This window comes from Arachis hypogaea, chromosome 9 (genome assembly GCF_003086295.3).
Source record: "Arachis hypogaea cultivar Tifrunner chromosome 9, arahy.Tifrunner.gnm2.J5K5, whole genome shotgun sequence".
Lineage (NCBI taxonomy): Eukaryota > Viridiplantae > Streptophyta > Magnoliopsida > Fabales > Fabaceae > Arachis > Arachis hypogaea.
The window spans coordinates 19,067,557-19,081,907 of record NC_092044.1 but is presented as its reverse complement, the minus strand read 5'-3'; the positions used below and the strand labels follow the sequence as shown (position 1 = coordinate 19,081,907).

Below are 14,351 nucleotides of genomic sequence, written 5' to 3'. Positions count from 1 at the left end.
ATTTCTATAAAAGTATTTTTATCTTTTGGATATTAATCTTAAATAATTAATAAATATTTAAGCGTTTTCGTAATTAATTTAAAGGCTATTTTGGTATTATAAATAAAAAATTGCTGACATTGATTCACATGACAATTTTTTATTCAATCATGTGTCCATGGTAGTTGTACTCATACTTGTTTGTAAAACCAAAAATGGTTAAAATTAATAATTTTATGTGTGTAATATATTTATAACTATATATTTATTATATTTAATAGTATTTAATTATTTCTGTCATAATTAAAGAATACTAAATAAAATAAATCGTTACTTAAGAACTACAAAATAAAATAAATTTAGTCTTTTTTGGACTAATTTTCTATTACTTTCAAAGCAGTTTTTAACAAAAATTTTTGTTTAACTATTATTTGTAGCTTATTTAGAGCATTTGATTTGAATATATTTTCTAACAATTTTACTAGATAACCAATTAGGATTTATCAACTTCAGCCAACTGCAATATGAGCTGACTTATACTTTTACTTCTAAATTCTAATTATGATTCAACACCTACTAATAAGCTAGAATCTGTTTCTTTTCCTCTTTCTCACTAAACCATCAAAAACCAGAGATGAATGCATATATATACAAGCTTGCACGCATGCCTTGGTAATAAAAATATCATTATCCTCTAGTGAAGGCAGGATCAAAGGGTATACTAGTAGCTGGCAACCATGTACTAGCTTGAATCCAGTGCTCAGCAGTGTACTGAGCAGCATCGTTCTTATTAAGAACCCCACGACCCCACTTCACTCTGGCATTAACGTTAGCCCCAGGTCCGGTGTTTCCATACTCAGCAAAGAAGCAAGTGTTTAGGTACATGTTCCCTGACCACTGAAGATACCCATCCGGTTGAATCAAGTCACCAATTGTGTTCTCCAAGAAGATTGCCCTTGAATACTCCTTCCATGGCCTCGCTAGATATGACTTCACCGTTAGTTTCATAGGAACCAGTTCAGCCTCTGGTGAAATGTCGCAGTTTTGTAGCACTACCCCTGTGGGCATGTTCTTCTGAGGTGTTCCATCTGCAACCACGATGTTTTGTTGGTTTGGGTCGGGTTTTCGGACGATGATCTTGGAGCTTTGGACTATGGTTGAGGAGTAACCGAAGATGAAGTCGACGGTGCCGGAGATTTCACAGTTGCGATAGAACTGGCGGTGGGCGTGAGCATATAGCGTGTCCTGGAAGCCACGAATGGCGCAGTCGAAGAAAGCTGAGCGGTCGCCTTGCACGCGAAGTGCCACTGCTTGATGTTTGCTTGCACCGGCTGTGTTCTCGAATGCAATTGACTTCGCAATGAAATCTTCAGCAACTGTCGCTGCACTTCCATAAAACAAAACAATTAGATATGCACGCATTTTTTTATGTTTTGAAGGAAAAGTATAGGTAGATGTAAATAACAATTGATAAGGAAATACTTAATGTAAATAACAATTTGATTAAATATATTAAATTATCTAATAATTTTTAATTAATAGTTTCACACGAATACAGATACACGTAAGTTTCCGTTAAAAATGTTAAAGTTAGATGCATTTTTATGTGTATATTTTCTTTTCGATAAGTTTTTGCCCATTCAAAGAGGATACACATACTCAAGAACAACACAAAAGCGTAACAAAAAATAAAAACAACAAACAACAAATATATTTCAACCAACAAATTTAATCTTTTCTAAAAAAATTTAAAATTTATAATTGAGAATCATTAGATATAACAATCAATTATCCAATAATTTATAAAATCATACGTAAATTTTTACCTATATTTTTTATGCAAAAATTTTTTTATGGCCAACAAGGAAGTAAAATGCACACATTATCTAAAGAGGTGTATCAGATCCATATGGTAATTTCACAAATAGCATCATCCATTTTGTTTACGAAATATTCAAATATTTTATAACATTGAAATTGAAAATTTCAATTCCTGTTTTTTAAAAAATTAAAATATTTTTAAAATTAAAGTTTAATTCTCCAATTTTAATTTTGATATAATTAATTTTGTTTAAAATATTAAAATTGAATTCACTAATTTTTTTATTTTAATAAATTTAACAATTTAAAATTAAAATAAAACTTTCAATTTTGTTTTCAAAAAATTAAAATTAAAATCAGACTTCTAATTTTATTTTTTTGCTAAACAGATCTTCATATTAAAAAAAAGAGAGAATATATTTAAAAATATGTGAAAACTCAGGTGAAGTCGACTTCGCATGAAGTTGATACATGAGAGTCGTTAGATGAAAATTTAGTCAAATCAGTCAAATCATCCAACAGCTCTCAGATATCAACTTCACATAAAGTCTACTACACCTGAATTTCCACCTTAAAAATATCATCATATTCTAATCGTATATTAAAAAAATAATGTTATACATTCAAGTCTTTTTATTAATTAACTCCAACTAAGTTAATCTAATATAACAAAATTAGTCCTTATTAATATTATTTTAAATTTTATTATTTAACTTGATTGGACTTTATTTATAAAACTTTATTTATAAAAGACTTAGATCGTCCATTAAAATTTTTTTGTCATTTTTTCAGTGAAATATGAGATTGTTAACATATTTAATATACATGTGTATGTGTATAATTTTATTTTTAATACTTGCAATTATTAAAATAATTGATAAAGACGACTCACCAAAGGTAGCAGTTCTCATTGTCTTCCAGCCATCAACAAAATTTTTATTACCAGTAATAATAGTTTTGGTGTGGCCATCTCCATACATCAAAATATTTTTCTTGTTCTTATCCACAGTAATATACTCATCATATATGCCAGCCTTAACATAGATAACATATCTCCCCTTATTGTTTTTAGGGTACGCATTAATGGCATCCAAAACAGTCTTAAATTGCCCGCTCCCATCTTTAGCAACAACTGCATTGGGCGCAATGGAACCTCCCTTGCTGACGTCACCCAAGAGCTTCCGATCCGTAACGCCGAACCAAGCCGGGTAACCATCTTGATCAACCTCAATTAAACGCCGTGAAGAAGGCTTAACGATAAGGTGTAAGTCAAAATTTGACAGCACATGTGCAATCCGAGACACAACGTCAAGAGCCAACGCCGTAACCTTCCCAACGTGATCCAAGCTTCCGGTTTGCAACTGCGACCGAACCTGCTTCTCGCGGTGGGTGTGGAACCCGTCCAGGCACAATTGTTGGAAGGCGAAAACAGCCCCTAACCAATTCTTGAGCTCGGCGACGCGATCATGCACATGATTTATTGTGTTGTCCTGAAGGACTGTTTTTGTTGCTTGTAACTCCCCAATGGCGAATTGGAGCAGGTCTCTACAGTCCTCGAGGGCCATTTTGACCCCGGGGTGCTGTTACCGTGCTCCAATCTGAGCGTATCGCTCATGTTAAAGGCCTTGATGACGCTTTCCAACGATCTCTTTACAACCGTTGATATGTACTCTTTTGGATCCGTGTGGTTTACAGGATTCAGTGTGTCTAGGCATAGTCTTCGGTCGTCGGAGTTTTGGCACATGGCCTTAACGGCCTTGCTATGGGTGCTTATTAATCCGCCGTCGTTACCGGTTGTGCCGGTGACTTTCTCGTCGTTGGTGCGGACAATGGCAACAACACCCACTGCAACACCCACCACTAGAAGGAGAGAAACTGCAGAAGCAACCTTTGTCTTTTCCATGTTTCTATTTTTCTTTTTTAAATAAATTAAAATTTTATTTATTTAGTAGGTGTTTTTTATTTTTTTTTTCTTTTTTTTTTTTTAAATAATTGGGGAAGGTATGATAGATTTTCTTCCCTAATTGTTTGTGCGATGGTGTTATTGTGAGGGCGGATGGTGAATGAAATACTCTTCTTCACCCCCAGTAGTTCTAAAAATTATTTTCCTATAGATGGTTCAAGATTTTAAGCGACAATAACCATTTCCCATAAACGTGATTCATGGATAATATGAGGTCTGCTATAAATCGACAACCACTATTAGTGGCTTTGAGATTGATGGACTCAATGAACGGCTGTGTTTGCCTCTTTTCTAGTAGTGTAGCAAGCGCGACGCAAGCCACCCAATAAAAATTAACTTATTAATTTATTATTACTTTATTTGCATGTAGTTATAATTACACTTTTAAGGTGGTTTAATTTGCAGCTCAACTATAATTAGGTTAACAAAAATCGAAACACACAGTAGTCTTTCTTTCTTTTTTCATTAATTTTCCTTCATGGCAAGCCCATTAATGCCTATAGCTATAACAATTGTTGAGTTTGAAATAAAAATGCAACAAATAAGGTCCAATAACAAACAATTTATATGGTCCAAAAATATTGTTGTTGATCACAAATCAAGAAGTATAACAACTCTATCAAGCAACCGAAACTCACCTCTCCTTAGCTAACTCGCGTGATTAACACTGAATCAAGGTTGAAAAGTTCTAAAAGGCAAGTAAATAAAATGAAGATCAAATTAGGGTTTAAATCAAAAGAAAAAATATAATTATCAAATTCAAGTAACAAGAAGGAGGGAAGAAGAAGAAAAATCAGAAATTAGGATAAAACAAAAAAATTAAATTAAGGTTGAATTGAAAAAAATCAGAACAATATTTCCATTTTTGTATTTTTATTGTAGTTTGTTGAAATTGCCTTTTTTCTGCATGCATCATTTGAGTAGGATAAAAAAAATGAAAGTAATGTACCACTGTTACAAATTAAATGTTAAAAACAAAATTTGGAACTAAAGAATGGATGAACAATTCAGACCGTTGAAGCCAAAAGAAAAAAAAAAAGAAGCATCAAGGTGAGGATGTATGTCAATTTTAATCACTATTATTGTCCTCTCTTTCTTCTGCGCCTCTGATATGGATTTTGGGGAAGAAGAACAAATCAAAGGTGTTCAACCAAGCTCAAGTTTTAAAAGTTTTACTCTTTTTTAAAAAGGAATAAACGGCAAGAAATTGAAGCAAGTAGTGAGAACACAGTTTGGGTCTTCATAGCTTTTAAGCTATCCCTTCTTCTCATTCATAGTTTTACATTAAATTTTCTGTTCTTCAATATTTATCTTTCTTTGTTTCATATCACCAAAAAGGATATTGAGATATCAATAAAATTCATTAGGAGAAAAGACAAAGAATGTAATTTAGAAAAGGCCAAAAATTATGTTAAACTCTTTTATTTGTATATCTGTTTTGTATTTAGGATCTTGAGAAGATTTTCTTATTAAATTGGATAAGCACTTAGTGGTTCAAAGTCTAGGGGGTGATGAATCTAGCCAAATCAAGATTGGGTAGAAATTTGGTTTGTCTCGTATAGGAATGGGTAGAATCCTAGATAAATTAGTAATTGTAATCTTTGTAAAAGATAGTAAAAATTCTACTATAGTTGTACTGGAGATTGGATGTAGGCCACATTTTACATGGTGGCTGAATTAGGATATATGGTTGTGTGATCTTTCTTCTCTATTATGTTTCTGATTTTATTCGGTAAGAGATAAAATAAAATTATTTCTTGCATAATCAATCCAACAGAAGTCACAGCCCCTCAGTTCACTAAAAAAATGTGTTTGATCTATACCTGTTTAATCGTTAAGAGACAAAACATATTATCTCCTGCATTATCAATAGAGTGGTGACTTCCAAAGATAAAATCAAATGGAACGACGACGATAACACAACCAGAAAATGGATTAATACAGACGAATTTTTGGTTACCGATGAAATTACTGACGGATTTTATTTTTCTGTAAAAGCATCGTCGGAAATTATTTACCGACATATTTTTTTTCGTCGGAAAATTACCAACGGATTTTTACCAGTTACTGATGGATTTTTCCTCTGTAAATTCTTCCCTCCATTTCCCTAAGGCGACGAACTTTCCGACGGATTTTCCGTCAGTAATTACAGACAAATTTTTCGGCGAATTTTCCGTCTGTAATTACAGACATATTTTCCGGAGGGATTTTTCGTCTGTAATTACAAACACCGACGGATTTTCCCTCTATAAATTCTTCCCTCCATTTTCCTGAGGCGATGAACTTTCCGACGAATTTTTCGTCGATAATTACAGACGGATTTTTTGGCGGATTTTCTGTCTGTAATTACAGACGGATTTTCGGACAGATTTTTCGTCTGTAATTACAGATGAATTTTCTGACAGATTTTCTGTCTGTAATTTGAACCTTAGAAAATTATCCCACACTCTAATTACAGACAGAAAATCTGTCTGTAAATCCGTCAGTAAAATAATATAGTATTTTTTTTAGATTTTCCATTATAAAATAAACTTATTTTCATACAAAATAAATATAAATTTAATAAATACAAATTTTTATTGATGGTACAAATAGAAAAATACATCAGTGAGTACAAAGCACTTTCTTTATAATAAGAAGCAATATTTCCATGCAATAATACAATCTGAATACATTAGATGACAAGTAACTACTAGTGGACTCATCAGGATTCAATATCCTAATTTATGGATAGCTTCATTCTTTCTTGAGCTTCTTAATGATGGTGGTAATATACTTTCCTTGGTGGAATGCTTGCCCCAACTCAAGTTTAGTTGGTTATCTTGATCCATCACCACCAGTATAAGTTCGGGCACCGTACAGACTGCCACCCTTTACTTCATTCATCTCGAACATGCCGCCGCCGAATGTATATCCGATTGAGGCAGTCTATCTCTGCTTCCAATTCAGTAGTGAATTAATTAAGACTAATGAGACAACAAAATATTTCATATGGGTAAAAATATAACTAGGAACATGTAAATTATAAAGGTTAGCATTATTACCTCATATAGGTGATTCTTGCTCTATGACCACTAAACAAAAGGTTAGCATCTTCTGATCCCGCATCATCCCTATTCAAATCTATCATATCCACGGTTGAACCCTGGTAAACAACAATAAGTGAAGTGAATGTCGAGATTAATAACAGTCAATAAATGTTTTTTCTGTTCCCTAGATTCATTGATTAAGGAACCAAGATATTTATCACCTTACCAATCCCACATTAGTATTCTCTTATTCTATCAAATCCAATCTTTTACCCAAACCATTCAAATAGAAAGCATGAACACAACTATATCAGTCTCTATAGAAATTAAATTGTGACAACCAAACTTTTTTATTTAATATGATAATCAACAGTTCTCTCCAAGCTAGCAGAATAGAACTTTAATAGAATAATATAATACTTGCTAGTGAAACCAAAACCTGAAAAACAGATAATATTATAGCAAATTAACATATTTAGATAGAGATCTAACACGCTATGAACATAGGAATAAATAAAGGCATTTCATTATGTGAACTAATAACTTACCAAGGAGTATGCAAAATAAGCAAAATTAGAAGCACCATAGTTCACACCATCAAATACAAAGGCTAATGAATTGATTGGTTGTGTAGCAGCAACAAACTGTTGGGATAATAACATAATGAAATTAGCCACAAAACCATATAACGAAGCATTACCAAATCCATTGATAAATGAAATATTGGAAACATAAATTAAATTTGATATATGTTGTATGTATGTACCGGGATGCCAACTCTGATGAGATGGATAACAAGAAGACTTTTGGAGAAGACACCAGCTCCAAAGTACAATCCAACACCAACAACAAGAGAGAGGGCCACTCCTAAAATAAAACTCATTTGAAGTGTCCTTATTGCAGCAGCAGTTACTTTGTCAAAATTTTTCTCAGCAAAGGCACATGCTAGAATTGCCTGTCACCCAACCAAACTTATTATTAGATACTCCTTTCAATTTTCTGTAAATATATATGTGCTTTAAGTTTCTATAATAAGTAACTAATAATAATATATGGTATATTGGCAGTACCTGTACAGCATCAGCTAAACCATCAGCTAGAAGGGAGGATGTCAACCAGACCTGAAGACAAGTTTGGAATGCAGCCATTGGAATTGGGCATAATCTTGCTGCCAATGATGCAGCCAATGTCACACAGAATGTCACTGCTAGTGGGCGCCATTAAGCCACGGAGGAGCTCGATGCTCTGCACACACAGCAAACAAATTAAAGCTCGATGCTATACAAAATATACATTGACCAACACCAAACCTTTAAATGAAATTCAGATTTCCAGCAAAATAATTTTTATGACCAAATATGCAGCTTAGTCATTAAAAAAGGCTCCAGTATGATTCAGCATGTTAAAGATACAAAATCGATCATTAAGTCCAATCATCTCCAGGAGTGAAACATTGCAACCTTAGTATTGAAGGATTCTAAACATCAAGCATGAATTTAAGAATTGAAGAATTTCAAACACCATATTATTTGAAACAATGCATATGAACCCCAACTCCGGGCGTATGCAACAAAAATTACAAAATCAGACTCACTAGACGCCTGCGTCAGTTTTTCACTGTTTCCCTTCCCTTAATACCATGTCAACTTTCATTTTCAATAACTTGTGTTTTGTTGTTGTTGCTGGTTTAGGCATATACAAGTCTGTTAACAGAAGGCCGTAAAAAATTATACCTGAAATGCCACACCAATGCACTCCCCTTGGTCATTGAATGCTGGGCCACCGCTGTTGCCTAAAATCAAAAATTGTAAGCAATGGCTATTAATAGTTCCATATAAGAGGTAGTTGTTTTTCCAACAGTTCTTAGAATAATAAGAGGCTGGATAATTTTTTTGCTAGAGAGGAGGTGAAACAATCAGACAACTATAAGATCTACTGACCAGGATTTATTGCAGCATCAATTTGAATATCCAACAAATCAGACAATCCATGAGCATATGATGTGACCTGATTACATGTTTTTTCAATAACTGAGCACTAAAACCATAGAGTAAAACACTTTTATTGATTTTATGGCATATAAAAATGGTAATTTTATGTTCAATATATCAAACCTCAATGCGAGATACAACTCCTTTTATCACTGAAATTGTGTCTCCTCCAAGTGGATATCCCACCACAGTAACAGAATCCTACAAGTTACAAGACAAGTATACAGAAATTTCAGTTGATCAGCATGCAAATAAAAAATATTCTATGACAAATTATATGGTATATATTTTTTTAACATTTTCCATTGAAACATTGACAATTTTCAAATTAAAAAAAAAAGGGAAAAAATAATTGGTTAAAGTCAAGACATCAAAGTAATATCAAAATCAAACTTAATTTAATCGGGGGTGCTATTTATATCCTTTCGGCAACTGATTCTAAGATCTATGAACATAATATAATTTATTAATAAAATTTATATTGCAGGATCTACATCCTGGAGAAAATAGGACCCTTAAGAAAATTACTTGTGTATCATGTTCCACACAATGTGCATTGGTTATTAGTTTCCTACCTCCAATCATAAATGCACTACAAAAAAGGTGGCTTGTAAGATTAAGAACATGAATCCATTTTTACTATTCTACTGTTAAGGTTTTCAAAACCTTACCTTCCAGTACTTGCGTATTGTCGCTATTTTTGCCAAGGAAGTGAGTAATCTAGAACAGTATGGGTGCAATAAACCTAAAGATGTCAAAGAAAAAACATATATTAGTAAAAAAATGCATACAGGAGCAGTGCAACACACCAGAAACTATGAAATTACCGAGATCAAATTAGGATTGATCCTTATTGGGGATAAAAAAAGGAGAATACATTGATTAAAGCACTTGAACTTATAGGCCATGAAATGAATGAGATCATTTAGATTTAGGAAAGTCAATCATACTATGCCATAAAAGCTCCCTAACAAGGACATGAACAATTTATATATGAATTTAGTGTCTATGCCTAAACAAGGAATTGGCAACACTGGTTAATAGTCTATGCAAACATGTTGTGACAAATAAAACATGTTACCAACAAATCATTGGAGATCTTAATGAACATTACAACAATGGTTGGAAATGGACTATGGGAACACTGAGGTACCTGTCAAAGTCAATAACTTGATGGAGTGCAACTGAACTGCGCAAAGCAGCTAAAGCCAACTGCATTAAAAGACTCAATCATATAGATATTAAGATTGGAGGAAAAAAGGTTTATAACTAATTTGAACTAGAAGGTTGGAACTAGATTGGCGATAAACTGTAGAGGGTGTTTGGTTTGTTGCCTGGTTCTATATTTAGACAAAATATTTGAGAAACATAACATTGTTTTCTGTTAACCAGTCTCTCCAAAACATCAATTAATTTGAATACATCGGTAGCGTTTCATAAAACACATTCTCAAGAAGTTGCTATCAAACTCACATTCCTATCAAACTCAATTCGAATCGGATTGAGTAAACTATAGCTACAACTACCTTCTCAAGAAGTTGCTCCATGTTTGAACCTTTACGAAATTTCCCAATTTAACGATTCTAAATCAAAACCGAACAAACAGAAAATAATCACAACAAAATGCGAAGAGACTTGGAGGGAGGTTACCATGAGGTTCATATAGTGATCGGGATCGAAGGAGTTGGAGTTGATATCGTTGGGTACAAAATCACAAAAGCAGAGTATGATAAACCTAAAACTGGCACAGAAAAATTGAGCCCTAAGATTTATCACGAAGAACAGAATCATAAAATCAGGATATATATACCTGAAATTTGAGATGGTTACGAGAAGAACTGAGAGAGCGAGTTGAGATTAGATGGAAGAGGCGCTAGAGGGAGCAGATATGATGAGAGCAGCGGCAGAGAGAGCTCTGCGACCATGGGAGTAGATGCAACGAGAGCGGCGGCGGAGGGATCTCGTGCGACGCAAGGGATGAGAGAGAGAGATTGTGCGATGCAACGGCGGCAGCGGCAGCGGCAGCAGCGGAAGAAGCAGAAGTAGCAGCCATGGAGAGAAGTAGCTCGTGCTACGGAGAGGAGAAGAAGCTTTCATTTGGAAGAAGCTCGTGTTTTATTTACCTTTAATTCAATATTTTCGACGGAAATTGTTAAATTACAGACGGATTTTTCGTTTGTAACCGTTTTTCACGAAAAAAATAATTTTTTTGACAGAATTATAGACGAATTTTCTTTTCCGTATGTAATTTATGCTAATTCATTTTTTTATTTTTCGACAAAAAATCCCTCCGAAATTTTGTCTGTATTTCCGTGGAATAAAATTCGTCGAAAATATCCGTCTGTAATAACTAATTTTCTAGTAGAGTAAAAAAAAGGTGGAGTTGAACGCAAAGGCAATTAACATGATGCATTGCTCAATTAGCTTTGAAGAATATCGAGAGGTATCAAGGTGCAAAACAGCACAAGAGATTTGGGATAAACTCTTAGTCACCCATGAAGGTATCGAATAGGTCAAGAAAACAAGGATCAATATACTAAGAAAGAAATATGAAATATTCACAATGAACGAAGGAGAAACCATCGATGAGATATTTAGAAGATTCTTGGTTATCATCAATAGCTTGGATGCTATGTGGATGACTCACACCGAACAAGTACTAGTGAGAAAAAATATTTAGAAGTCTCACTAAGGAGTGAAAGATAAAAGTAAACTAAATATTTGAGAGTAGCAATCTAAACCAAATATTATATGATGAGTTGAGAGAAAAATTACTTGCTTATGAAGCCATTCATCTAAACCGTGATACTAAACAAAAAGGAGTGACCTTAAAATCTAATATTGAGTCATTGAAAGATGATTCCGATGATAATTTTTTATATGACAAAATTGTATTTTTTTACTAGGAGGTTGAAAAGTCTTGAAAAGAGCAAAGAAAAATACAAAGACTCAATGCAAAGAAACAAAGAAGAATTTTAGTAAGGTCATATGCCATAATTGTAAAGAAGCTAGTCACTTTAAGTATCACGGTCCCAAACTCAAAAAGAAAGACAAAATGAGAAAAGACAAGAAAAAAAGTGCTGATAGCTTTATAGGAGGACTTGAAAAAATGATTCCAAAGATGATGAAGAATCAAATCACGAAGTATAAGTTTGATGGTTGACCAAGATCAAGTTAAAGAGGTAAACTATCTCCTCTTTATTAATGCAGAATTCTATCAAATGATTGATGATTTAATTAACTACTCATGTTAGAAAAATTTTAAATAAATAGTATGAATATGAAGCTGAAAATGATTCCTTAAAAGTTGAAAATGTATTCCTTAAAGAAAAATTGAGTAAAATCGAAAGTGCTGTTAATTTAATTAAACAAAATAAACGGTTTAAAATCAAAAATGAAAAATTTAAAGGGAAACACTTAATTATTTTTTTAATGGACAAAATTTGTGAAAATAAAAGATTGCATAAAATGATTAAAGGTTAAATCAAGATATAGTGAAATTTGTTTAAAGTTATAAAAATTTGAACAAATTACTAATTAGTTAAAGACCCTTATTTAAAAAATTTGAGTTGAGATATTTTTGACAAAAATGAAGTTGCTTTTAAAATTTTTTTTGTTGAAATCAAAGCTTCAATTTTCAAACATAAAAATTTTGTCAATAAATATTTACTGACAGAATTTTTTATTTGATGATAATTATCGTTAAATTCTACAATAGATTACTTGTCGAAAAAATCATTTAGTTATCGTAAATTTTTTAACGATAATATTGACACTACAATGTTGACGGTCCAATCCAAAAACATACCCCTATTACTACTCAACCCGAATATATAGAATTTGCCAATTTGGTAAAGAAAGAACAAACCTGGATATTTATTTTTACATAACAACCATGTAATGAATAATAGATGGGAGAGAAAATGGATCTTGTGGGTCGTGGCCCTCATCACTGAAATTCCTTTCAATAATCTCCACTACAATTGAATATTGGGCTTGCCATGCATAAAGCAAGCATGAAATTGAATAACTAGAAAAACACATAGAAATATCAGTGAATTAGCACTTCATGAAACGCTGTTGAATATGTTGCATGCCTTCACACACGGAGAGAGACAAGCGCGAAAGCTTTCGGTTTTGGTTTCTCAGACAAGAGAGGAAGTTGCTTTGCAGCCGTTGACTCAATGAAAGAAAATTGGATCACAATTGGCCTTTTAAGCCCCACAAAGCATGTTGTATCTCTGGCTTTTAATCTTCTGCAACGTCACGAACTACTCTTCGACGGCCTTCCAATGGTAGCTTCTAATAGTCTTTGTCTGATCTCTCCGGTCTTGACTCTGTCCTCTAAACCTTTGGACTTAGAATGATATCTCCTGTCACCGTTCAATAAAAATATTTTTTTTCTGTTTAAATTTTATGTTTTTGAATTTTACATATTTATTTTGGTTTTCAATTTTTTTAAGTTATTTTTTAAATTGACTATTTTTTTTATTTACAAATGGATAGGGATGGATCTAAAAATTTGATAGAAGAGGACCAAAAATTAAAATATTATATAATTAATATAATATTATATTTATTAATATATATAATCATAATAATTAATATTTTTTTATTAAAAAATACTAATAAGCACTTGTTGTATAAAAAATTTATCTTAGCTCTTAAAAATTTTTTTATTTTAGATTCGATAAAATATAAAAATGATTTATTTGTTATTAGTATACTTTATTGAGTATTATTGTGACAATAAATTATATTTTTATGCTTCATATCATAAAAAATATACTATAAAATAATATAAATAAATTATTCTAATAACAACATTGTTATATGCATTTAAAATATATTTATAAATAAAATATATAAAATATAATTATTTTAATGAATTTACTTAATATGTATGTTATTAATATATAATATCATGAGAAAAATAAATAAATTTTAAAATAATTTATTTTTATTATGTACTATAATATATAAAGATTTTTTTAGTTATTATAAATATTAAAATATTTTTATATGATAATAGGTGAAAAATTAAGAGAAAAAATATTTGAAAAGAAAAAAATTTAAATGTTTAAAGATTTAGAATTTATTTAATCGAAAAGTGATTGACAATAATATTTTTTTAATTTAAGAATTGTTATTTATTTTTTAGTTTAATAATTTAATTATTTATCTAAGATAATTACTTCCTCTATTTTTTAAATAAAATCATATAATATATAATAACTTTATATCTTTATAATGGTTAATTTTGTTGAAAAAAATTGGGGCCAACACCTATGTTATACTCCCCTTGGATCCGTCTCTGCAAATGAAGTATCTAATTTTTTTTATTTATAAATCAACTACCTAAAATTTTGAAATCTAATTTACCTAATAACTTTGATAAAATATTAATTATTAAAAAAATTTAGGACCAGCAACTTTATTAAATTTTGGTCAGTATATAACTCACAAAATAAATAAAGTTTGGAGTTGGTTTGCTTAGCAGATTTATGGAGGAGCCTTGTATCAATCATTTGCAAGCGGCAAAGTGAATTCTTTGATATATCAAAGGTA

At 31.8% G+C, this 14,351-nt stretch overlaps 2 protein-coding genes and 1 long non-coding RNA gene across 3 annotated transcripts; all 3 read right to left on the bottom strand.

Moving 5' to 3' along the window:
- Positions 1 to 328: 328 nt before the first annotated feature.
- Positions 329 to 3,894, bottom strand: LOC112712930 (pectinesterase-like). Its single transcript, XM_029289304.2, has 2 exons — positions 2,693 to 3,894; positions 329 to 1,361 (listed from the first exon to the last, which is right to left on the bottom strand). Exons 1-2 carry the CDS (start codon positions 3,363 to 3,365, stop codon positions 667 to 669), a joined length of 1,368 nt encoding a protein of 455 aa, XP_029145137.1. The 5' UTR covers positions 3,366 to 3,894; the 3' UTR covers positions 329 to 666.
- A 3,298-nt stretch (positions 3,895 to 7,192) lies between these two features.
- On the bottom strand, positions 7,193 to 7,940 carry LOC112708973 (protein DETOXIFICATION 43-like). The gene is made up of 4 exons (XM_025760886.2): positions 7,863 to 7,940; positions 7,559 to 7,747; positions 7,341 to 7,436; positions 7,193 to 7,231 (listed from the first exon to the last, which is right to left on the bottom strand). Exons 1-4 carry the CDS (start codon positions 7,938 to 7,940, stop codon positions 7,193 to 7,195), a joined length of 402 nt encoding a protein of 133 aa, XP_025616671.2.
- A 580-nt stretch (positions 7,941 to 8,520) lies between these two features.
- Positions 8,521 to 8,986, bottom strand: LOC140174951 (uncharacterized). The gene is made up of 3 exons (XR_011865103.1): positions 8,907 to 8,986; positions 8,733 to 8,799; positions 8,521 to 8,584 (listed from the first exon to the last, which is right to left on the bottom strand). It is a non-coding gene; the product is annotated as an uncharacterized lncRNA (long non-coding RNA).
- Between the last annotated feature and the right edge of the window lie 5,365 nt (positions 8,987 to 14,351).

What these genes read in the sequence shown, in the direction of transcription:
- LOC112712930 (XM_029289304.2), bottom strand. Translation starts at nt 3,365, where the DNA reads ATGGCCCTCGAGGACTGTAGAGACCTGCTCCAATTCGCCATTGGGGAG. An exon ending in AATGAGAACTGCTACCTTTG is followed by an intron (nt 1,362 to 2,692) that starts GTGAGTCGTCTT and finishes ATGGAAGTGCAG; the next exon opens with CGACAGTTGCTGAAGATTTC.
- LOC112708973 (XM_025760886.2), bottom strand. Translation starts at nt 7,940, where the DNA reads ATGGCTGCATTCCAAACTTGTCTTCAGGTCTGGTTGACATCCTCCCTT. An exon ending in GTTTAGCTGATGCTGTACAG is followed by an intron (nt 7,748 to 7,862) that starts GTACTGCCAATA and finishes GTTGGGTGACAG; the next exon opens with GCAATTCTAGCATGTGCCTT. An exon ending in CTTATTTTGCATACTCCTTG is followed by an intron (nt 7,232 to 7,340) that starts GTAAGTTATTAG and finishes TCTGTTTTTCAG; the next exon opens with GTTTTGGTTTCACTAGCAAG.